This window comes from Taudactylus pleione, unplaced genomic scaffold (assembly GCF_031769625.1).
Source record: "Taudactylus pleione unplaced genomic scaffold, aTauple2 ptg000155l, whole genome shotgun sequence".
NCBI classification, from domain to species: Eukaryota; Metazoa; Chordata; class Amphibia; order Anura; family Myobatrachidae; genus Taudactylus; species Taudactylus pleione.
The window spans coordinates 8,286,913-8,312,133 of NW_028284557.1; the positions used below are offsets into that span (position 1 = coordinate 8,286,913).

Sequence of the window (25,221 nt, forward strand, 5' to 3'; positions counted from 1 at the left end):
AACGAGGGCTCCCCAGATGAAGATGAAGTACATCTTATATTGAAGATGATGAATTACCAGTGTCATCTGAATACATAGACAAAAGTTGAGTATACTGTATATTTTGTATGTTAATTGTTTGTTTGTTACTTGTAAATAAAGTGTGTTCATTTGTACTTACTCAAATGGTCACGTGTGTACTATTCATTTCGATCAGAACGAAACCCACCGTTATGCAATTTACTAAGCATTGGTTTATCAAAGCTGCCAATAGTCTCTGACCTTGAACGATAGTTTTAAAACGAGAATGGTAATTAATGCTAAAATAGTTGTTTAGAATGAATTCCTATTGCCATTGTAAAACCATCAGTTAAAGCCGCAACATAGTAAATATGCCCTCTAGTGTTCAAGGCTCAAATTGTTCGTAAGGTTGGACAATGATACATTTAAAAATCAATTTTGGTGGTTTGATCTATTGGGGAAAGGTGGGTGCAACAGGGCTGAGAGCATGACGAGGTGGGCGTTAATCTTGCACAGTGCCAACTACCTATTATGGATGGATATCGGAAGCCTGCATTGACTGGTTGCCGGGCTTCTGACATCAAATGCCGGTACTAGCCATTGCATTGCAACCATTTGATGTAACCATTGTTTTGCTGAGGTCATGCACAGAAGCATTCAGAGCTTCACTCCTGTGCACATTAGCTGAGCTGCAGCCGTGTAGAAGCTGTTAACCATTGAAAAGCTGCATCTGCTGGCTGGCAACCATTGAATACCTACAATTCCATGAGATAAGTACTGCCATCAAATTGGGAATATAAATGGTTGCTAACCATCAGCTTCCAATCTCTATCCCTACTGCTCATTTCCCATCTTTCCACTTGTTAGAGACTTTCTTAGCAAGTTGAAATTCTCTGAGTCTCCCCAGTTGTTAATCTCTTAACAGCAAACATTAAAATTATATAGGAATGTGTGCAGCACTGCAGTAACTGTGATCTTCCTGTGGGGGTGGGGGATGTACTAAGCTATGAAAAGTGATAAAGTACCAACAAATCAACTCCTGTCACTTTACAGGCTGTTTTTGAAAAAAAAACATAAGCTGAATGGTTGGTCCATTCTCTTGAACGTTGTCACTTTTCAAGGCTACAGTGTGAATCAATATTCAAAAATGTGCATACCATGATAGGCTGCCATCAATGCGCAGTTGTAGGAATGGTATGTAGCCATTGTAAAGCTGGCCATCTACTATACAATTTTCTGTCAGATATCTGTCCAATCTGGCTGGTTGGAATAAAAACCTGGTAATGTATGACAGAAAATTGTATAGTGGATGCCCAGCTTAAGGTGGTCGGATAATGCGCAAAGGTATTCTGTAGTGTCACTCCTCCCTGGGGCACAGCAAAATGGACATTAACAGCAATCGGAAACAAGTGTGTGATGGTTGTGTGGGAAAAAAAAATTCCACCACTTTGGGAACATTGTCAACCATCGGTTTGTGATTGAAAACCCTTGCAAGTCAGACAATGAGGTGAATGCTCATCATGTCTTACAGGAGCGATTATATGCAGCTGTTGGCATGTCTTCAGCGGCACTGGATGAGCGCTGGTAAGCAAAGTGCCAGTGTGATACTACCCGAAGAATTAATTTTATAATGTTGCTGGTGCCAAAAACTTTTCATCAGACGTTGACACTTTTCTTGTAGAATAAAAATATGGATGTAAATGCAGCCTACATGAGACATAATCATCCCAATAGAGGTATTCAATTAGATAGGAAAAGTCGGAACATTTTCGCCTGTCCGACTTTTCGCCTCATTCGCCTGGCGAAATCATTCAATGCACGTCCCCACTTTTCGCCTAATTCAATTGCAGAACAGGCGAAAAGTACTGAAAGAAATGTGGAAATAAGTCTGTACCCCAGAAAAAGATGCACTAACATAGGAAATCAATATAGATGTGTACTAATAGCCCTAATAAAACTATTTTGTGTACTTAAGTTGTGTAAATTGCTTGCTATTAGCGTCTTTGTAAAAGTGGTGAATAGCCGTAAGTAGTATTTTTTGGTGAAAATAAGTAGTCCTGTCAAATTTGGGGTACTTGAAAATGGGTGATAGCATATTTTTATACCTCTAAAGCGAACTTTTTTTAAAAAATGTGAAAAATCCACCTGCAATCCCAAAAACACCTAACCCATCCTTGCAGCCCCCCCAAGAAGCCTATTTTGCTAGTTTTTATGCTTGTCGCCCAAATTTTTACCCCAAAAATTACATGTCTGTTAGGTTTTTTTTTTTGCAGATTTGTCTTTTTGGGGGGCTGTCCCAAAGGTTCTGAGTCATTTCCCCACATTTGCGCCCTTTTTCACCTGCTATTGATCTGAGAATCTTTTTTTGGAGAATTCAATGCATTGAGTTTCCGCTTAGGCGAAATTGTCCAGGAATTGAATTTGGTAACATTTTTTAGGCTAAATTTTCCCAAGAAAATAGGCGAAAAAGGTTTTTCGCCTCTAACTGAATATGGCTCCAAGTGTTTACGTGTAGGGTGGCACAAGTGATTGAATATGGCCCCAAGTGTTTACATGTAGGGTGGCACAGATAATTGAATATGGCCCCAAGTGTTTACGTGTAGGGTGGCACAGATGATTGAATATGGCCCCAAGTGTTTACGTGTAGGGTGGCACAGATGATTGAATATGGCCCCAAGTGTTTACGTGTAGGGTGGCACAAAAGCGCACAGCATTTGGATTGTCTACAGAACACAGGTACACATGGGCTACATTATTAAAATATATTGTTTTCTAATCACTGGGTGGGATAGCTACATATTAGACCTTGCCAGGTGTCTGCTGTGTAGTATTCAACAAGACTCAACTTGATCCAAATGATGATGTGGTGTTGCCACAATGGAGGAAGAGGGGCCGTCCGGGGCTACGCAACATCTCACACTATTTACCTTTCCTCAGTCAGAAGACTCAGAATCTATTACAGTGTGTGACGCTACTATAGGCGGGAAAGGAAGTAGTGGTCTTCTCCTCCTTCTTCTTACACATATGTAGCTCACACAGTCGTGGAAGTTCTTCCTCTTTCCCGCCTACAGGAGGGTCACATATATCCACATTTGGAAAGCTCATAGCCGAGGCCGCCCCGCCCCGCCCGATTACACGTGACATAACACTAAAGATCGTCTCTCATAAGGAAGTGGGAGGATGACGTCGTTAAAGTTGCCCAAAAAGAGTAACTCCCGCCAGCTCGCGGTTAGCCAATCAGAGCGAGACTGTGTTAGAGCCACATCCAATCGGGTTGTTTGGCGCGACATTCTGAGCGCGCGCTGGAACCAGCTGCTGGTGCTTGGGTTGGCGCGCAGACCGTCATTCTGTCTCTCTCGGTACTGTGCAGCAGCTGCCGGCAGCGTAGGAGGTAACAAACACATCGGCGACCCGCTACCTCAAGGGACCCAGCTCTGTACACATCGCAGCCCGCACGGTGAGAAGGTATGTAGTCAGCCTCTCTTTGTATAGAGTTGTCCAAATTTGAAACCAGTGCTTATTAAATAGCTGGTAGGTTTGTAAAGTGGCTCATCTGGTGCTTCTATGCGCAGTCATCTGTTTGGCTTTCCTGTTCTGGTCACACTTCAGGTATTTGCACTCCTAGATAGCAATCAGCTGGGTTTGTCCTGGCCGCATGTGTGCTGTACTGGGGGTTACAGAGCACTAATCAGCAGTTGATGGCACAGTAGGGTCTCGCCAGATCGTCACTCAGTATGCCAGCGTGCAGAGTAATGGGTCACGTATAGGCAGTCAGTGCAATAATATATTTATAAAAATACGTTTATAGGGGTGTGCAGTTGCCTGCATAGCTGCTCTGGGTCACCTGTCCCTGTTGGCTAGTTTTACAGGCTGCATGTTAGGAAACATTTTCTTTTTACTAAAACCTAGTTAACACTGTCATTGATCCCACAGGAAATAGTTGGAGAATTCTGTTAATGCCATTTCTAGAGTATAGCTGGATCTACCGAATCCGGTCATCAGGCACTAACAGTCCATGTTTTCCAGATATCCCAGGTTTAGGGACTCCCAGGGGTACTCAAGGTTAGAGACCCCCCCCTTCCCTGGGAGGGTTAGGCTAGCGGGAAAGGGGGGGGGGGGGGTTAGGCACCACTAATACCCTTTTCAGACATACGACCTGGGAAATTTCCTACTCACACCTGGGAATTTCTCCTACTCACACCTGGGAATTTCTCCTGTGCAAAATCCCAGGTATTTTCGTGAGATCCCCCCCCCCCCCTTTCACACTACAGCGTCTACCTGGGAATTTCTCAGGTAGACCCCTTTCAGACATAAGCAGGGTTTTTCATTGTTTTACAGTTTTATTAAAGTGGACGGTAAGGTGTAGAGGGACAGGTCACTGACAATATCTGCTCCTACTCCCTCTCTCTCCCCAGCCCCTCCCGTATGCAGCATGTGTGAAAGAGCAGAGCAGTCTCCCTGTAGTTTTCCAGCGCAGCTCCGTGCAACAGTGAGAATACAGGGAGGCTGTAATCTCTCCCTCCACGTCTGCCGGTTACAGCTGGAAAATTCCCCCGCTGGGGCTGAGCGCTGGTAATTAGAGGGATAGGGGGCTGATTATATGGGCCGCTGGTGCTGCCTACTCAGTGGCTCAGTCAGAGCCAGGGCCAATCAGAAGCTGCCTGGGAGTAAAATCCGCAGGTTGCACCATTCACACTAGAGCAGGGTAGTCTTCCTGGGACTTAAGTCCCAGGAAGTACCCTGGTCGATTGCAGGGCTGGCTACCCGGCAATGTGTTCCCAGGTAGGTACCTTTCACACATATATGAGACTCGGGAATTTTGGCCGAGGCAGACCAAAATCCCGGGAATCTCAGTATGTCTGAAAGGGGTATAAGGGAGGGTTAGGGTACTTGATCTTCATCTTCTGGCATCTGGATTTCATCCGCCAAGCTGACATCTAGCAGTATTACATACCCATTCTGCCGGAGGGGATGGAGGGCTTTGTTCGGATGCGTTTTAGCAATCTGGACCTACTTCCCATTAAAGTGTGGGGACTTTTTTAACCATTGCCATTTGAAGATGGCACAGGTTCCTGTAGTCAAACTCTGAAAGCTGTCAGTTTTTATAGGAGCTTTGAGTGAGGGACCCCATACAGGGGAGGCAATCGGGAAGCCGACTGGCTAAATACCGGCAGCCGGCTTCCCGACTGTCTTATCCCGGCAAGGGTGAAATTCCGGGCGTCTAGATGTAGACGCCCACATTTCCCCGACGCCGGCATCACGATCGTAGTGATGCCGGGCGCTGCGAGCGGACAGCCGCGGGGGGGAGGGTTAGGTTTAGGACTCCCGGGGGGGACTGAGGGTTAGGGTTAGGCTAGGGGGAGGGTTAGGGTTAGGCACCCCCGGGGGGGGACTTAGGGTTAGGCACCCCCTTGGGGACTTAGGTTTAGGCAGCGGGGAAGGGGGTGGTTATGGTTAGGCACTTGGGGGGGAAGTTAGGGTTAGGCACCACTAAGGAGGGTTAGGGGGGTTAGTGGATACTTACCTATCCACGATCGGGATTTCCAGCGCTGTCGGGCTTCCGCTACGTCGAACTCTGCTTCTGTCGGGCTGCCGCTGACGGGAATCGAACCGCCGGCCATGCGGCTGACGGTATTTCATACCAATTCCCCATACAGATGTGTGGGGACTGAATAGCATTGGGGATGCAAGGTAAGCTGGAGAGATCAGGGATAACTCTTCTATTACCTATTATGTAATAGAGTGCATAGGAAATAACAGGTTCCACTGCGTGATGACTGTTTTCTGTTAGTGAGACAGCTTCATTATGTTGACATGGTTTTGAGAAGTGTTACTTGGACATTTATTATATGGAGATCTATATTACTTAATTTCCACCCAAAAAATCTGAATATAGTCTTTGCGGAAAACAATATTCTTTGCACGAAAGGTGCCTACATACTAGGCGATTTATTACACGATCCTCACACATCGGAGCTAGAGACAATGTAAAATATGTCCTAATCGTGAGTGTCCACTCACGATCACGCTGCTGATGCGTTTACCCGCTGGTCGTACATCGCATCTTCAGATCTTGCCTGCTGCAGGCAAGATCTGACAATCTCAGTCACGATGTACTGGAATAGTTAGGATGCACGATAGATCGTGGGTTAACTTGGAAAGTTTTTAACACCAAATCATGCCCACGAACTGACGGGGAGCTGCTGGGGAGAGTTTAAGGGGAAATCGGACACGATATCGCATCGTGACCACATCGCCTAGTGTGTAGACCCCTTAAGGTAAGCGGTTTGGTTCTGATCTTCCCGCCAAATTTGGCTCTTGAGGCAAAACCTGTTTCATGGACATCTATGCTGAGATATCCATGAAAGATGATGTTTTGCCTTGGTCTGAGATCCGAACTTGGTGGGAAGATCCAAGCCAAAACGGCTCAATTTGGAAATGCTGTTTAAAAAAAATCTTTGAGAATAGTTTAGTTTCATTGGTGCACCAAGGTTATCATTTAAGTCTGAAATTGTATTCTGGTTTGTGAGTTGATGGATGATGTAGGAGGGGTAAAGCCTAGCAGGCAGGTTTCATCTCCATGCTGATTAAACTTGTTAACCTGTATGCTGCTTGGCTGTCTCATTCATTAGGCTATAACTACTCCCTGTTGATGACTTAATCTGGAGATCATTAATGGGAATGCTGTGCTCATTAATGTAGAATGTGCTTCAGAGTGAGACTAGCTGCTGAATATCTCATCCATAGGTCCCCCAGCCTGTTTGTGGGAAAAAAAAACCCTGATACTGAGCACACTTACAGCACTGGTTGTACGTTTCTAGTTGCTTGTTTTTCAGTTCCAGTAAATGTTTAGGACAAAGAATTTGGTGGATTTTAAATTGGTAGTTGACTTTTAGATGTCATATTGTCCTCTCTCAAGACTGATTTATTTGCTGTGCTGGTTACACAAGACACCATTTATCCAGATGGCACCACTGTCCTATTCCTCGCCAACAGCTCTGAATGATGAGACTGTATATCCCAGAAAGAAGCTCAATACGAGCTGGTAACAGATACAGGCCATTCATACTTTATATGGAACAGGGGTTCAGGAATCCTATACAGTGGAATTTTTTATGCATTTTGTTGAATTTGATAATAGATGTTTTCATACAGAATAAAGCTAACGCAGAGTATGGTGTTGGAAAGAAAAAATAATATATTATTTTTCCTTTTTAGCTATGCCGAGCACCAGGTCCCATTCTCAAAGCTCCATTCAATTCCCCAAGACAAAGACTGCTAAACTACAAACCAAAGCAGGGCTGCGCGTTCGGGCAAAATCAGACATTGGAGCTCCTGTGACATTGTCGCCGGTTTCAAAGGAGTTACCCCTCAGTCCCCGGAAAAGACTTGGTAAGTACCAAGCATTCTATCAATAATGTAAGCTTGTTACTTTTCAGGCCAGCATTTCACTGTCTTCGTTTTTTCCAGGTGATGATAATCTGTGTAATATCCCTCAGTCTATTCGATGTTCTCCACCTAAACAAAGCCGTAATGAGAATGCTCCACAGAGTCCAGCCAAGGGAAGGCGCCTTATTTTTGATCAGAACCAGGCAGCTTTAACACCTCCCTTAAAAAAGGGGCAGGAAACTGTCATATCGCCTCAGAAAAGAGGTCAAGAAACCCCTTCCAGTTCATTCCACCGTCCGCTATCTGAGAGAGCGAGTGTGTGTACCCGACTGTTCAAGCAAGAAGGTGAGCCCTTGAATATATTGAAATACTGGGTATTGTCTGCATTTCATATATTGAATGTGGTTCTCGTATATGTTGTGATACTGGAGATAATGTGCGGTTTATTGACATGAAAACTATAGGCCTATGTGTAACAAATGCTAGTATTTCTCAATTGATTTACAAGGTTGTTCAATAAGTAAGGTAACAAGACCTCACGTGTAATGTTCTCTATTTCATTCTAATTTCCCACAAGGCCAGAGCAGGAAGACCACTGCTTCCCCTGACGGCCATTAGTTTGCACCTCATATCAGCCATACTGTCCCAACATCAATTATAAGATGGTGGGGCTGGTGGAAACCTGGTCAAACATTGAGGTGCATAGTGTGATCAGATTTCTACATCTAAAGGGATGAGCAACTGAAATTCATTATCCTTTATTGCGCCTACTTCCAGTACAATGCAGGACAAGGTGTGTGTGTGTGTGTGTGTATAAATATATATATATATATATATATATATATATATATATATATATATATATATTTGTGTGTATACACACACACACACACACACACACATATATATATATATATACACACACTAATATATATATATATATATGTATTAGTGTGTGTGTATACACACTGTATATATACAATATATATATTTTAGTGTATGTATGTATATATATATATATGTGTGTGTGTATATATATGTGTGTATATATATGTGTGTGTTCACTCTAGGTGCAGGGTGCTGATCAGTGAAAAGGGCATATTTTAATTTTGAAGGGCAAAATTTTAGACGTGATGTATCACTACAGATTTTGTAGCTGTACCGATAAGTCACGTCTAAAGTTTTGCCCTTCAAAATTAAAATATGCCCTCCTTAGTGATCAGCACCCTGCACCTAGAGTGAACAAAAAATATATATATATATATTTATTTTTTTTATTATTATTATTTTGCAGCATTATCAATCATAAAACTCAAATAAGCAACCAAGTGACAGGTGCCCTATTGGGGAGTGAGGAGGGTAGACAGGGAGCTAGGAACATGTAGCAGCGGGTTAGGCTGACAGCTGGAAGGCTTCGATGAAGTAGTGGCTCTTGGGAGCCAGTTTGAAGATTTGTGGAGAGTCCCAGGGGTAGGGAGCAGCACGGGCAAAATCTTGGAGCCGAGAATGGAAGTAACCAGTTTGCAGGAGAGGCGGCGTGCATTTGTTGATCGGAGAGGACAGTCGGGAGTGTAAAGAAACGTCATGGTGACTGTTTTGGGGACCACAAGGGTGTGTTCCAGTGATCGCAAATATGTGGTGTAGTGCGTATCTTACCCACAAATGAGGACTCACTTGTGCAGAATGGGTTGGTCCCCTGGGATGCACTCCGCTGCGGCCAATCCCCAGGCTCCTGATTACATGATTGATGTCTTCCCTGACCTGGCGGCAGGGAGGACTATATAAAAAGGAGATGGAGCCAGCCCTTTGGCACCTTCCTTGATACAACGGTATCAGGTGAAGACTGCCCCAGTACCTGCTCTGGCCTGCTGCGTCAAGGCTGCCCCCTGTATTCAGGAGGCAGACCAGGCAAGACACTGCTCGTGTAGCTGCACTCCGTGGCCTGTACTAGGACATACATGTAAGTCTAAAGCAGTGAGCGCCGTGGGTAGGGGTTACATAGGTGCGGTGGGGGTAAGTTTAGTGTGATGGTTGGTTTGGTGCGGTTATTAATGCGGTGGCGGTGCTGATAATACAAACATGGTGGGGTCAAGGGGTGCCACAAAGGCTAACACTCTGCATCAATCAATGTGGCTGGCAGGGTTCCTGAGGGTAGTCTACAGGACTGTCATTTTAGTCTTTCACCAGCAGCTTACCCACTCTACACCCAGCCAATGACTGCACGTAACCCTCTCCTTGTCCCCCAGTACTATTCCAACATCTATCTACACTTAACCCCCCCTTGCTACCCCAACTGCCACATGCCTTTACTCCCTCCCTGCCCAACTTCTCCCTGCCCTTAATTCCCTCTATCCCAACTGTTACCCGTCCCCAGCACTGTCCCATCTGCTGTCTGCACTTAATCCCCTCTACCCCACCTACCTGCCCCCAGCACTTGGCAAGCTGCCACCCGACCCTAGCACTGTTCCAACTGCTGCCTGCTCTCACCTCTTTCTCTGCCCCAGCCCTGCACCTGTTGGCTATGTGAGATCAAGGCAGATCATGTAATTATAAGAATTATCTGTACTGTAATATGAGTTTGGCTTCCCATCGTGTATGTGTAGGGCATGTGGGGTGGTTTCATGCCTTATGGGGGGGAGCTCAAAAGCATAATATGTGATGGGACCCAGAATCAGTGGAATAGGACCACAATCTTTATAGTTGGGGGTCCCTGGGACCCACAATTTTTGTTTTTCACTGAGCGCAATCACTGGTGTTGCTTATTTCCTCACCAAAGGAGATACTGTGAATGCTCTCTGCTATTGTGACACATCCTCCATACAGCCCCGACCTGCCATATAGTGTTTTTCCATCTCTTTGGACCATTGAAGCACCTGGGTGGAAGGCGATTTGCGACAGTGAAGTTCAGAAAGCTTCAAGCGCTTGATACTGATTTCTATGCCGGGATAGATGCCTTGGCGCACCATTGGAACAAATGCTTAGACAAGTTTGTGGAAAAATCTATACCACGGCCATACTATTGACTATATAATTGTGTGTGAAAAAAAAAATATATATATATATATCTCACACACACACTGTTGAATAGTTACGCAATGAGGGCTTACTTTATATTTTGACCCACCATCGTAGATATGCTTTATTCACTTTACAAGTGGTTGAGACAAAGGGGTATTCTATATCAAGCCTATTAAAAAAAAGTTGCCCATTCTGTCTAATTTATCTAGTACATTCTATAAACTTATTTTTTTTGCACAGGCTCCTGTTATCAGCAAGCCAAGAGCGCCTTGAACACTGCTGTGCCAGAACGTCTGCTGGCACGTGAGAAGGAGACTGACTCTATCCTTTCATTCCTGAAGACCCATGTGTCTTGCAAGAAGCCAGGAAGCCTCTATATATCTGGGGCTCCAGGAACAGGCAAAACTGCCTGCTTACACAAGTTGCTACAGAAGAACAAGGTATGAGCCACTTATGTCTATTTCCATTTAGAATGTGCTCTGAATATAAGGAGATGCTATATATGGCACATTCTATTAAAGTATTGTAACTAACAATGTTTGGCCTACTAATAAATCATTGGAAAATGGTGAATTGTGAGGCTTGCACTGGTAATTTTGTGCTGCATGTGGTCTGACACACTATTTCTGTTTCAGGAGATTCTGCAGGGCTGCAAGACTGTTTATATTAACTGCATGTCCCTGCGCAGCTCACAGGCTATCTTCCCAGCTATAGCAGAAGAAATATCGGAGCCTGGGAAGCCATTTGGTGGAAAAGATATACTCAGGAGTCTACAGAAGCAAGTTACCTCAAAGGGATCTACCATGTATGTGTTTAAACGTGTGATTTTGTTTTTTTTTTAAATGTTGCATTAGAAATCTCAGATGTTACTGTCCCAATTACACACAGGCAGCAGGCTTCTAATCTAAGCCAATACTAGTAATGCTCACTAGGGGCATCACCAGTTTAAGGCTGGTTCACAAAATAGCTACTGCACTGATGACGTACGGGTATATTTTAGTCGTCCATCTGCAGATGTTTTAGAGGAATATATCATTTGAACACCATGCATGTAAATATATACTTTAACAGTGGGGCAGATTCAATTAGTTGTTGTACTTACCGAAGAGGTTTAGTGCACAGAACTTTTAAATTTCTTGCTGCGAATGTGCTGTAGCCCATAGGTCCCAGGTTAAGTGCCAGGAGCTATGCAATTACCTCCCCGGAAGCATGAGGTAATGCAGATTTTTGTTTGCAACTTACAAGGAAGAGTAAATTGCCAAGGACAGTAATTGAATAGCTCTGGGCATTTAAACCGGTAACTAAAACCCAGCAGTAAGTCCTGTGGCTAATTGACCCCCTCCGCACTGTGTGCTTGTTGCTTGCAGTGGATGCTCTGTGTGTGCTGAACACATAATTAAGAGTAATGGAACTTCTGTTACTGAGCCACTGCCTCATACATTCATCATGTAGGGCTTCAGTGATCCGGACAGCTCTGCAGTAAGCACTACAGGGAGCCGTTCCAGGCACCCTGAAAGACACATGCAGTGGTTGTGATGGTGCTGTGCAACGGCACAGGACGCAAACCCGGAGTTACTTCCCTATTTTATGGGATTTAAGCGCTGCATTTATTGCTTCACCACAATGGCTGACTTGAATTATATTCCTTTTGCAGCCTCCTGGTGTTAGATGAGATGGATCAGCTAGACAGCAGGGGTCAGGACGTCCTATACACAGTTTTTGAGTGGCCCTGGCTCCCAAACTCCAGGGTTGTACTTATTGGTAAGTACTGGGAGTTTCTAAAGCTGTTCCTATTTTTAAACTCTATAATTCAATGCTTCCATACATTTCATCAAGTCTGTAATCTCTGTACCCATGACCTTTTACAATGTTTTATCCCTACTTAGGAATAGCAAATGCTCTGGATTTGACAGATCGTATTCTGCCCAGGTTGCAAGCTCGGCCTCACTGTAGACCCCAATTGCTGAACTTCTCTCCATACACAAAGGACCAAATTGCCACCATCCTTCAAGACAGGCTGACGCAGGTAAGTGCTTTGGTGCATAAATGGGTAATGGTACCCAAATGCCCCCCCATTAGATCATGTTCTGAGTTTTTACCTCCCATCACTTTAATTCTAAACTGCTTTTATGCATCGGAACTGTACTCCCAGTTGTGTCAAAGGGAATATGCATTCCAAACACACTTTCAATATTTTAACTGAATATAAAGCCTTAATTTCATTTAAGAAACTTGCTTGGGTATTTCACTTCTTGGAATGTGATGTTTGGAGTCTAGTCATGCAATCTAGGTCTCAACCCTCACGTTTTCACAAAAGCCCTTTTTGAGGATTCTGTCTGGTAGTAGGTAGGATATTTCCTGACCCATCAACATAGATTTACTCCCCTGTGCATGCTTAAAGAAATCCTCAAAACATGACCTGTTGGTGGAACTTGAGGACTGGAGTTGAGAGCCACTGGTCTAGACAACATGTCCATTTTGACTACCTTTTTTATATATTCAGTTATACATTATAAAATCCTAAACAGTGGTGCAGGGCACTTACTGTTCACTTGTGCAGCACCTTAGATCAGAGGTTCCCAAACTCCTCCATTATAGTCATGTTTTAAGGATATACATGGCACAGGTGACTTAGTTAAATCAAATTGACTGAGATACTATCTGGAGTCAACATAGATATCCTTAAAACTTGGACTGTAATGGTGACATTTGGGAACCTCTGCCTAAGAAGATTTTTTTCCACACCAAAACATTTGAACATGATTGTTGCTAGCCAGGGCTGGTTGGTTTAAACCACATGGTTTTTTTTTTTTGGTTTTTTTATTATGAGGGGGGAGTCCTGGTGGTCCACATTCTTACTTGTGGCCTTCATTTGAGTGATCTTGAACCAATACGGTAAATTTGCACACAACAGTGAAATGAGTGTTGGTGAGTCAGATCAGAGGTACTAAATGTGCCTAGCATCAGTTAAGACTTCACAAACTCCTCCCCCTAACAATCCTATAGGACAGGAGAGAACTGCAACGAACATTCTCAATCTTAGGGTTCGATCCAATTAGGTGCGAATTGCAAGTAGCGATTTTGTTTAAACTCACACACAAGCGCGCTCCAGAGAATTTTCCAATCCAATTAAAAATGTCTATTCGCAGCGGAGGGGTGCGAATTGACTGCAAAATGAGATTTGCGAGAAATGCATGAATGTGGGGGGACCACTCTGGAACCCCCAAAATGGATAATTTCGTTAGCAGGACTGTATAGACGGCTGTTTGTGACTATTAGGAAGTTACTGTAGGTTTCGAAATGGTGTCAAATGACTGATTTGCTTTTTTTTTTTTTTTAAAATGCAAGAAAATAATAAACTATTTTCGTTTAATCTCAAACGAATTAAACGAAAAATGCAAAGAAAAGTAGGAAAGGGTGATTTTGGGGGTGATTTTGGGGTACTTTGAGGGCACCTTGAAAAAATAGAAAAATGATAAACAATTTTCAACTATATTGTAATTAAACTTGGGGTGCCTAAACTAACGAAAAAGTTGATTTTGGGGTAATTTGAGGGCTTTTTTTTTTTTTTTTTACCTAAAAAAAAATGACGTAATTATTGGATTAAATAAGCTAATTAGAATCTTCCAATTGCCTAATGGTCATTAGGGGGGGGTGTCCAAGGGGTTCAGCAGTGTCCCCACATTTTAACCTTAATATAAAGATTTTCCTTTCCATCTCTCACCCTCAGGGAGGTGCGAGTGGATAGTTGAGAATTCAGTCTGATCAGTGCGAGTTGCTAATTAATTTGCAAAATGAATTCGCTATATGAATTCTAAGTGAAAATTGCACCTCGCAATTCGCACTTAATAGGATTGACCCCATAAAGGGTTAACAACTCCTAAATATTAGAGGCAAAACTGAGAAACTCCTCATGGTTTTATCTCCATGTTTATTTCAGTCAGTCTTCAGTACTACTGATGAGTGGAATGAAGAGTCTTAGGGGTCTATTTACTAAGCCTTGGATGGAGTCTTTTTTTTCAAACACAACCCGTGACATGGCAGTTAGGAGCTGATTGGATGGTACTTTATCTCCATCCAAGGCTTAGTAAATGGACCCCTTAATCCAGAGCTTCCCAAACAGTCCATGTTTTGGAGATATCCATGGTTGAGCACAGGTGACTTAATTAGTACCTCAGTCAATTTGATTTAACCACCTGTGCTCATCCATGGATATCACTAAAACCTGAACTGTTAGGGTGCCTTGAGGACCGCGTTTGGGAACCTTTGCCTTAAGGCCCCCATACATCAGCAATCGATTGTGGCAATTCTGCAATCAATTGAAAAAGGGATCAATTTTTATACACAATCGATTGAAAAGAGATTTTTATACAGAATCGATTGCAAATTGCACTATTGCTGCAATCGCTGATGTATGGGGGCCTTTAGAAAGCATTAAAACATGGTTGATCAAGATGAGAATTGATACTTGTGACTACTGTCCATTCACCGCTAATTGTACCCAAAGCTAGTCAATGCTGCATGCAGATGTGTTGTGTAATTAATTTTTTGCTAAGGTTAGGTGACCACCAATGGCTGTGCATGCACAGCCTTTGTGTAAATCATTGAATAATTGTATAGTTCCAGAGCTTATTGGGTGATGCTGGTGTGAGTTGTGTAGCACAATGAAAGTGACTCTTGCGTTTTTTGTGTAGGCTTCTGGTGACCAAGTTCTGGATAATGCTGCCATTCAGTTTTGTGCCAGAAAGGTGTCTGCGGTTTCTGGTGATGCCCGGAAAGCTTTGGATATCTGCAGGTGATTTGTTTATTTTTTTTTTTTTAAAGTTAACTAGCACTGGTTTCTGTGTTTTAATATTTGTATTCTTCATATAGTTCCACAATGGGTCCACAGTACCTTACAAAGTATATAAGCAAAAACAATGCAAACAAAACGGTAAAAGTACAAAATAATACAGTACTACACATTCCATATGCAGTATTAATAATAACCACAAAAGCAATGCTGGTTGAACCCCCAATAGTTTGGTGCCATTTTTGGCAGTAGAGAGGAGATGATGGTTATAAGGAGGGAAAAGCACATGGAGGGTATTGGCTTACAGTCTGACATGGAGGGCATTATCCACCTGTCACTCCACTACATTAACATTGCTGGACTAATTAGGTAGTGTAAATATCATGTTGAGGACTGATGTGTATGTTTCATCTATAATTATTTGACCTTGTTATACAGCAAACATAACTTTGTTTACTACAGAAGTCTCAATCCTTGTGTTTTTTTTTTGTTTAAAGAGTTTTACAGGAAATGTGTTAAAACTGAAATATCCAGTGATTTGGTAGGAACTTAAGAAGTTTAAGTGTTTATATCAAACAAGTATTTCCCATTTTGCAGGCGAGCTGTAGAAATAGTGGAGTCGGATGTAAGGAGCCAGACTGTCCTGAAGCCACTGTCTCAATGTAAGTAGATGGTTATCTGCAGTCCCTTCCCTTGCTACTAATGACAGTTACTTGACAGGATGTCATAGCTGCATGTATCCGGCCTACTTCCTCATCTTGTGTTTTTGTAGGATACTTTATATTAAATGGTCTCCAGCTGTGGTGAGGTTTCTTTAATTGCCATACCCCCTATCCTGTTTAATAGACATACTTGCATGGATGATCTACCATTTACAAAGTACTCTACTAGACTTCTTCCCAGCATAGTCTGAACACTGAGACTGCCCTGTGCAGATATTTTTCCAAGGGCTCTGGTGGCTCCTATTATGAGCCAGTCTTGATTGGCATACCACATGGTTTTTAGCTGTTTGCTGTTATCATGGGAAGTGCTGCTGGCTTTGAGATGCAAATATTTCTAACTGGAGGCAACCATTTTGTTTATCAGATTACAGCCTACACTACAGTATAAACCAGACTTGGCATCGCTGATGCCACCTTTTTATATACTAGACCAATGTTTGTACTTCAAGGATGTCACTGGTTCATAAGCAGCATTGTTAAAATTAGTTGAAAGTCTATTCACTATTCTGTAGGGGAACGTTTGCAGGATGATCATACTTGCACGACTTCCATAAATAACAGTTCAAAACCTATAATGTAGGGCTTTTTATTTATATAGTTATATATTTGTAGTTTCATTTGCAAGGGTGTACTTTTTATACATTATTGGTCAGTACTCAATAACACCTTTATCCAAAACAGAGCAGAAAGGTTACATCTATATTTTTAGAATTGTTTTTTTTTCTTTTTCTTCTAATATGCAGCTGGATAATACTTCCAAATGTCTTAATGCGTTTTACATTTTTCCATAGGTGTGTCTCCAGTTAAGGAATTGGTTTCTAATCCTGTTCCTAAGAAGGTCAGTCTGCCACACATCTCCCGTGTCCTATCTGATGTGTATGGAGACAAAATGACTGGCGGTGAAGAAAGTTTTCCCCTGCAGCAAAAACTTGTTGTTTGTGCCCTTCTATTGCTCACTCAGCAAAAGAAGATGAAGGAAGTGACTCTGGGAAAGGTAAATGACTGCAGTAAATACTATACTTGCAGAGCAGTGATTAGAACTAGTTTGTCAATACCATATTTAAAATACAAAATGTGAACTGATAAAACACTGTTTTTGCAGCTTCACGAGGCTTACAGCAAAGTGTGCCGCAAGCAGCAGATGGAACCAGTGGGCCAGTCAGAGTGCCTGTCCCTCTGCCAACTTCTGGAGACTAGAGGGGTTTTAGGACTCAAGAGATCTAAGGAAGCTCGCCTCACAAAGGTAGATGAATCGTCAATATTCTGAGTTTTTAGACTTTAGAACAGGAGTATACAACATGCAGCCCTCCAGCTGTTGTGTTAACTACACATCCCAACGTGTCGTGCCATAGTTTTGCTACTAGACATGCTAAGTCTTTGGCAGCTGCAGTGTTGCAAGTTGAAAATCCCTGCTTTAGAGTCGCAAGGATAACGTGACCAGTCACCTTATTTTGCTGTCAGTATGTCACTCCATTGCCCTAAAATGGCGGTTGCATGCAGTGGAAGCCTTTGTCTTCTTCCAGAGTGTATTTCAGCTTCTACTATATCCCAGAGTGCTCAGTCTGCACAGTTTTTATTGTAGATTGACCTAATTGGTTAAAATATTTCAATTTTTATTTGCAGGTGTCATTGAAGATAGAGGAGCGTGACATAGAATATGCCTTCAAGGATAAAGTATTAATTGGGAATGTTTTACATGCAGGGATTTAAATTTAGAGACTACTTTTTTTTTTTTTTTTTTTTTGTATATAGGTTTTATTATCAGTGACTTTGACAGGAGGATTTCCCACCCTTGGAGGATGCTCAGAATATATTTTAATGACCTTTTATGACAATCACATGTGTGAAGTGCTCTTTTGGCACCTTGATTGTTTTAAAGAAACTGCCATAATGTGTTCTTTACTTGTGTGTATAAAATGTGCAAAATTTAATTATCTGTTTGCTGTGATGCGCAGCAAATGTTAATGTTAGTATCTTTGAGGTACGATCTGGTTTTTATGGACGCAGAGTCTGCAATTTACTCTAGATTGTTCTGCGTTCTTGTTTTGCTTTTTAATAAACATGAAAAATCAAGTTTGTATCTATTTCCTGTCACTCCTTTAAACTATAAACTTTTTGGTGTAAAAAATTCAGACTGTCTGCAGTGTAACTGAAGATTTTTGTAGAACCTTCCAATCTTCTACCAAGAAACCTGTTTTTTATTGCTGTTGCTTGTAAGGAGTAGGTCTTCCAGATAATTGGGGGCTTAAAGTGCATTTGCTCCCTTGGAAATGATGCCACATGAACACAAGTCATGGAGTGGCCCAGTAATACAGTATCACTGTTTCATAGGGAACTGATCAGCTAAATTGTAACAACTGTTAAGGTGCCTACACACTAGACCAGGGGTCTTCAACCTTTAAGACTGTGTGGGCCACATTAAAAAAATTCAATGAAGCCCAAAGGCCACTAAGCTATAGTGCGATATTTAGACTACTTTTTAGAGGATTCTAAGACCTTATCTAGACTCAAAAGAACCCCACCATGAAAACTTCAAAAGATAATTTAATATTAATGACCGAAACATGGTCTGTTTACTTTTTTTTTTTCTCATACAAAAAGTACAAATTGGTCCACTTTTCCATTAAAACTACGGAAGAATCACTTGATTTATGCGTTTTACACGTAGACGCCATGGCAAAGTAAGATGAATCCAAGCAATGATCTCACTGTTCACGACTGAGTGACTGTGGATGAGATACACTTCTATATATAGCAGACTGTAGAACAAATAACTAATAAAGACTCGCTGTTGTATACACTCCAGAATGTGTGCTTGTAAGACGGGTTGATTCTGAGAAGTGCCCGCTGGAGATTGCTGAACTTAAGGTTGTATCTGGCTTCCGTGATCCGTGCACCCCAGTGGGAGAACCGTGATGTGTGACTGCGCTGCACTATCTCACACTGGAGCTTTCTGGATGGCTGTGCTCTGCACTGATGGAGACCCATGTGCTGCTGACACGGAGGACACATTAGAGCTTCTCCCCGCCTCCTTCCTGGCAGCGCATCCCCCTCACTTCCTGGCAGCAAAAACTTTGGTTAACCCCTTCAGCGCCAGTGTCCCTACCACCAATCTCCCCACCCAACCCCTTCAGTGCCAGTATACTCCCCTCCCCCAAACATGTGGGCCACGAGGAACTAGCTCCACGGGTTAAAGACCCCTGCACTAGACAATATTTTGCCTGATTACGACGTATCGGAACGACAGTGTAAAATATCCAAATCTTGAGTGTCTACCAACGATGCGTGTCCCTGTGGGCCGTACATCGCATCTTCAGATTGGACATTTAAGCACCATATTGTGTCCTGGAGTGCCCGGGAGAGTTCAAGGGAAGTCGTTCACAATATCGCAAAGCGAGCACATCATCTACTGAGTACCCACCTTAAGGCTCACAAAATGGCTACCTTCACTACTCACATGAATGGGCTATGTAAAGTGTACTTTACACACAGGTTTTTCTATTTCAGGGTCCATAGGGTATCCACAGGATACCTTGGGGGTGTAGGCTGATGACGTCAGATATCAAACGCCAGTTGGTTTTCAGACTCCCAGGATACACTGGGGTCCCTCTCCTATACCCTGCCCCCGAGCCAAGGCAAATCCGTTTCGTAGGTGCCCGGCTCTGTCGGATCATCATTTAACAGAGGGGCTGTAATGGCCCATGAAGTTCTTCAAGGCTGCTGTGGTTGCACAAGATGAGCTGCACAGCACACAGTCATTACTGACGTCTAGGCTGTCGCTCCTCCACCCCACTGGACCAGAACGCTGGTACTGATCCGGAGATGCTGGTGGGTGCCTGGGGTCACAGCTAGTGGTGACCCTGAATTACCACTGTGGCCGGATTCAAGGGGGCAAGTAAGCGGGCGGAGTCCCGCGGAGGGTACCTGCAGATAACATTCCTAGGTCTCCATTCAGAGGGCTCCCTGGGGACAGGCTGCACATGGTGCTAGGTATTAACCTGCGCTACTACTAGACCACCAAGGACAGTGGGCTGCAGCAGAGCAGTTAAGCTCCAGCGTTCAGGGGTTAATTGCATGCCAGGGGAGCGTGCCTTCCCTGTCTCATAGCCGGCGCATCCCCTGCTGCACAGTGCCTCTCCATAGCAGTCTGACGGGCTGTGTCAGCGCTCCTCCCCCGGGCCCGCCTCTTCTCCTCGGTGGCCATTTTCAAGGAAGTGTGCAAACGCTGCTGGATACAGGTGGCATCGCGGTCTGGGTCCCCCCGCTTACCTCTCCTCTGATTTAAGGTCAGAGTATGCAGCACTGTTTCCTACCAGGCTCTGTGTAGTTGATCATAGTGCTGGTAGTGCAGGGATTTATTTCTGCATTGTATGTGACTTAATGCTAGCGCTGTCTGCCTGTACTTTCACTTCTGACTGTCAGTCATTTTACTATCCCTGTTCTTCCTCTGCTAAATCCTGTGCGGGGTTGCAGGGTGTTCATTGCCTCACAGTAAGAGCATTTATCTGTGAGGGGAGTCACATACACTCGTCATGTCTTGAGAGTGAACGTGATTTTCCTCTTCAGCTAAAGTGTACCACATGTAATGTACCATTAGCGGAGGGTGATGGAAACACTGAGGGTTTATGTAGGGCATGTTATCTTATCACGCCCGATTTCTGTCACTGCGCCTGTGCAGGAACCGCCCTGGGCTTGTTTTGCTAAGGCACTTACAACCCTTGTGGGCCAGCTAGCGATGCTCGCTGCGTTCCCCCTGATGGGGTTATCACAGCAGTCTGTAGTGTAATCACTCATGCAGGGGTTCCCCAGGCAGTTGATGGTACCCGCTGGGCTGATAGCTTGGAGGTGTCTCTGGACACTACCCACTACCTGTTCAGGTGATGAGTCAATCTCAGAGAGACAGCCACGTACATTGAGGCAGCCTTGGATATAGGTCTCCTCACTTCCAGAATCTCCTTTGCAGCAGTGGCGGCTCGCTGCACCCTATGGTTGCACTCTTGGAAAGCGGACGCGGATCCCAATAAGGGTTTGTAGTGCTTGCCTTTTAATGGACAGTGTTTGGCCCTGATCTGGACAAAATTGTGGCTACTCTGGCAGCAGCCAAGTCTGGGTTTCTGCCATCGGCTACAGTCCCATCAGGGTCGGGTTCTTCGTCCTTTCGGCCCTATAGGGCCCAGGGTAAGTCCAAAGTATAGTCCTTTCCGAGACAGTCAGGGGCCAAGAAATCTGCCAAGCCAAAGAAGTAGGCTTTGAGTACAAGACGTCCTACTCCCAAGTCGGACGATAAGACGGGACGGGCCTCTCTTTGGGGGACCCCAAAGTGGGAGGCCGGCTTCAGTTTGCCCAGTGCTGGTGTCTAACCACCACGGACACTTGGGTAAGAGAAGTGGTCTCGTCTCTCGGGGGTACGCCCTCTCATTCCGGCAGTTTTTCACCACGGGCCTTCAGTCAGATCAAGACAAGGCTCTGGAATTCCGGAAGGGGTTACTCTATGCTCCAGGCTGCAGTTATAGTGCCGGTTCCGTTGTCCCAGAGGGGATCGGGTATTACTCCAATCTTTCTAGTACAAAAACGAATGGGTCTTACTGGCCCATCCTCAAGCTCAAATCCCTCAACAAATCCTTGAGGGTTCCTCTGTTCCAGCTGGAGACCCTGCGTTCCATCATTTTAGCAATTGAGCCTGGGGATTTTATGGTGTCGCTAGATATTCGGGACGCTTATCTGCATATCCCCATTGTCTCATCACTAACGTTTCCTCAGGTTTGCAGTGGTCGACCAACAATTCCAGTTTCAGGCACTGCCGTTTGGTCTAGCCGCGGCGCCTCGAGTGTTTACCAAAGTCATGGCAATTATAGCAGCCCACCTGCGGATGCAGGGGGTCCACTTGTTGCCCTATCTGGACGACCTCCTGTTGTTGGCACTGAAGTTATCTGTAGAGACCCTGCCAACTGCAACTAACAGTCTGTGTTGCAGACTCAAGGCTGGCTGATAAAGTGGAAGAAGTCCTCCCTGGTTCCCTCACAGAGGATGCTCCATCTCTGAGCCCTGTTGGACTCCCAACATCAGAGGATCTTTGTGACGGAGGAAGAGATCTCTGCATTACAGGCAAAAGTACGCAGCTGCCTGCAGAGTCGCCGGGTGTCTATTCACTCAGCGATGAGGTTACTGGGATCCATGGTGTCGATGTTCGACATGGAGTACGCCCAGTTTCACTCCAGACCTCTGCAGAAGTTGATCCTCTCCAGATGGAATGGGTTGCCCCATCGGATAAAGACAGACAATGGTGATTTCCCCGGAGGTACGTCTGTGTCTGGCCTGGTGGCTGCAGACTGCTCACCTGAACAGGGGGTGCCCCTTTTGGATTGCGGACTGGGTCCTTCTGACAACGGATGCCAGTCTCCGAGGCTGGGGAGCAGTGACGGGTCCGCACTTCCAGTGAAGGTGGACGCCAGCAGAATCTGCGCTTCCGATAAACATCTTGGAACTTCGGGCAGTATTCAAAGCTCTCCAGCAAGCAAGACATGTCCTGCACGGAAAACCTGTGCAGGTGCAGTCGGACAACGCCACCACAGTGGCTTGCATAAACCACCAAGGAGGGACCTGCAGTCAGGCGGCCCCGACAGAGGTGTCCCGCATTCTAGCTTGGGCGGAAGGCTATCTCCCTGCCATATTGGCAGTGTTCATACCAGGAGTCCTCAACTGGGAGGCAGACTTTCTCAGCCATCAAGACGTGCATCCAGGAGAATGGTCTCTTCACCAGGAGGTGTTTCAGCTACTGGTCAACAAGTGGGGCCTTCCAGAGATAGACCTCATGGCCTCCCGACACAACGAGCTACCTGTATATGGGTCAAGAACAAGAGAGGTAGACGCGCTGTTGGTCAGGTGGACCTTCCAGTTTGCGTACCACTTCCCTCCGTTCTCCCTTCTTCCTCGAGTGATTCACAAATTCAAGCAAGAAGGCGGCATGCTTCTGCTGATTGCTCCAGCGTGGCCCAGATTGCACTGGTACTCAGATCTTTGGAGTCTCTCCTTTGACACTCCGATGCTGTTGCCTCTACGTCTGGACCTGTTGTCTCAAGGTTCTTGCCATTACCAGAACCTGGGTCTGTCTTTGACGGCGAGGCTGTTGAGACTGCCCTCTTAAGGTCCTGTGGTTTTTCCAGCTCTGTAGTTAACACTATGCTCAGAGCACGGAAGCTGGCTTCTGCAAGAATTTACCACCGATTGTGGCATAGTTTCTTCAAATGGTGTCGCCCTAGAGGCTATGGTCGTCAGGTCTTTAGGATATCCAGGGTTTTGGCTTTCCTACAGGTGGGCTTAGATCACGGTCTTTGCCTTGCTTCCCTGAAGGTGCAGGTTTCTCTCCTTCCAGCACAGGAGCATCCCTGCTTTGGGACATCCCCAAGATATCCTGTGGATACCCTATGGACCCTGGAGTAGAAAATGAGATATGGTAAGAACTTACCCTTGTTATCGCTATTTCTACGAAGTCCATAGGGTTCCACAGGACTCCCGCCCTGTCGCACCTGTACTGCAGATGGGCTTTGATCTGGTCACCGATTTTTCAGTCTCCTTCTGGTGAGAATGTGATTCTTGTGCGTTCCAGACTTTCTTCTTCTGTTACGTAACAAGCAATAGGCCGGATGAGAAGATTTGCCTTGGCTCGCGGGCGGGGTATAGGAGAGGGCGCCCAGTGCATCCTGGGAGGCCGAGAACTTTAACTCTGTGGGGCCCGATGTCTGACGTTATCCGCCTATACCCCAAGGTATAACAAGGGTAAGTTCTTACCATATAATTTTTTTTTTTTTTTAAACTAAGGGCTGTATTCAGTTCGAAGGGAAAAAGCAGTGTTCTCATGGTTTTGTGCGAAATGTCACCTGAAAATGTATCTCCGTATTCAATTCCAGTGTGTTTTCGCCTATGCGAAATGTCAATGCACTGAAATAGGTGATAATTTATCTCCACAGACTAGCAGGAGAAAAGTGCAGAATCTAAATTTTGGGGTGCATATTTTGGGAAACCGCTCAGAACCCTTAGTACACACCCCCAAAAGGCAATTCATCCAAAAGAAATAAAAATTCCAGGAACACCCCAAAAAATGCATTAGAAATTTGGGGCAAAAATGAAAAGTAGGGGGACAACTTCAAAACTAGTGAAATAAGCTTCCGGGGATGCTCTAAGAATGGACCAAGTGTTTGGTGATTGCAGGTGCTTGTATGATGCAGGAATTTCTTTTTTCTAACACTTCACTTTAGAGACATTAAGATATGCAAGTACCCATTTTTAAGCACCCCAAATTTGATGGAACTAATTTGCTCCAAAAAAACCCACTGCTTTATGCCATTCTTCAATATTTTTACCTAGACTCAAATAGCAAGCAATTACCACCACTTAAGTACCGTAACTAGTTCAATTAGGGCTAATGCTAAACTACCATAATGATTTTCTGAAGTCAGACCATCTTTTTCAGGGGTACAGAGTGATTCCCCCAATTCAACCTGCACTTTTTGCCTGTTTCACATTCGCCGGGTTCCGTTCTTGCCTGGTTGGCAATTGAATCACATCCAAAACACGCGAAAAGTCAGGCAGGCAAAGCTAATTGAATACGGCCCTAAGTTTCATGTCTCTGGACATATTGGTCATGTCTTCCATGGCAGTCGTTACATTGTGTAATTTCCTTTCTAGGTTAGGTAGACATTCTAGATAAAATGACCCTAAAGTATGTAATGCTGCTCCCTCTTTTCCTGTCTCTAGTGCAGGTAGGCAGCTTGTTTTCCATGATTTATGTAGTCTTGCTGTCTGGGTCCCTGAGAGAGACTATACGTGTAGGCAATCCTGGTTGCGAAATTCGGTATGTAGTTATGAGACTGGCGGACGCTTGGCCGCCGGTCTCCATACAGTGTAATCTCATCCTTTGTTGCAAAGGATTCTTTCATCCAAGCTATAAACTCTTAACTGCTCTGCAGGTCGATCTTTCCTTTGAGAACTGCATGCTGTTATACAAGACACTGCTGAGATTTAGTCGTCCTGGGAGTTAAAGGTCTGTCACAAGCTACACACACTTTATTGCGAAGTATGGTTATGGAAGACAGATGATGCCAGTTTGTATGAAATGTTTAAGGGATTTTAGAAGACTTTTCTAATAGGACTCTGATTCAAAGTTAGCCAGACCCTCTGGTTATGGGGAGAGGAGACTCCAAACAGATGTTCAGGAGAAGGTTAACTGACAATAACTTTTATAAAATGTCATTTATGCAAAGGAGGACAATTCCTGTCTAATCCTTTTTTTCTGCAAGGACT

General features: G+C 44.3%; 1 protein-coding gene across 1 annotated transcript; it reads left to right on the forward strand.

Moving 5' to 3' along the window:
- Positions 1-3,216: 3,216 nt before the first annotated feature.
- CDC6 (cell division cycle 6) lies at positions 3,217-17,991 on the forward strand. The gene is made up of 12 exons (XM_088474737.1): positions 3,217-3,465; positions 7,219-7,392; positions 7,471-7,734; positions 10,648-10,847; positions 11,043-11,212; positions 12,062-12,168; positions 12,294-12,433; positions 15,102-15,202; positions 15,797-15,861; positions 16,713-16,915; positions 17,024-17,164; positions 17,545-17,991. Exons 2-12 carry the CDS (start codon positions 7,221-7,223, stop codon positions 17,629-17,631), a joined length of 1,650 nt encoding a protein of 549 aa, XP_088330863.1. The 5' UTR covers positions 3,217-3,465; positions 7,219-7,220; the 3' UTR covers positions 17,632-17,991.
- The last annotated feature ends 7,230 nt before the right edge of the window (positions 17,992-25,221 follow it).

What these genes read in the sequence shown, in the direction of transcription:
- CDC6 (XM_088474737.1), top strand. Translation starts at nt 7,221, where the DNA reads ATGCCGAGCACCAGGTCCCATTCTCAAAGCTCCATTCAATTCCCCAAG. An exon ending in CCGACTGTTCAAGCAAGAAG is followed by an intron (nt 7,735 to 10,647) that starts GTGAGCCCTTGA and finishes TTTTTTGCACAG; the next exon opens with GCTCCTGTTATCAGCAAGCC. An exon ending in CTCCAGGGTTGTACTTATTG is followed by an intron (nt 12,169 to 12,293) that starts GTAAGTACTGGG and finishes ATCCCTACTTAG; the next exon opens with GAATAGCAAATGCTCTGGAT.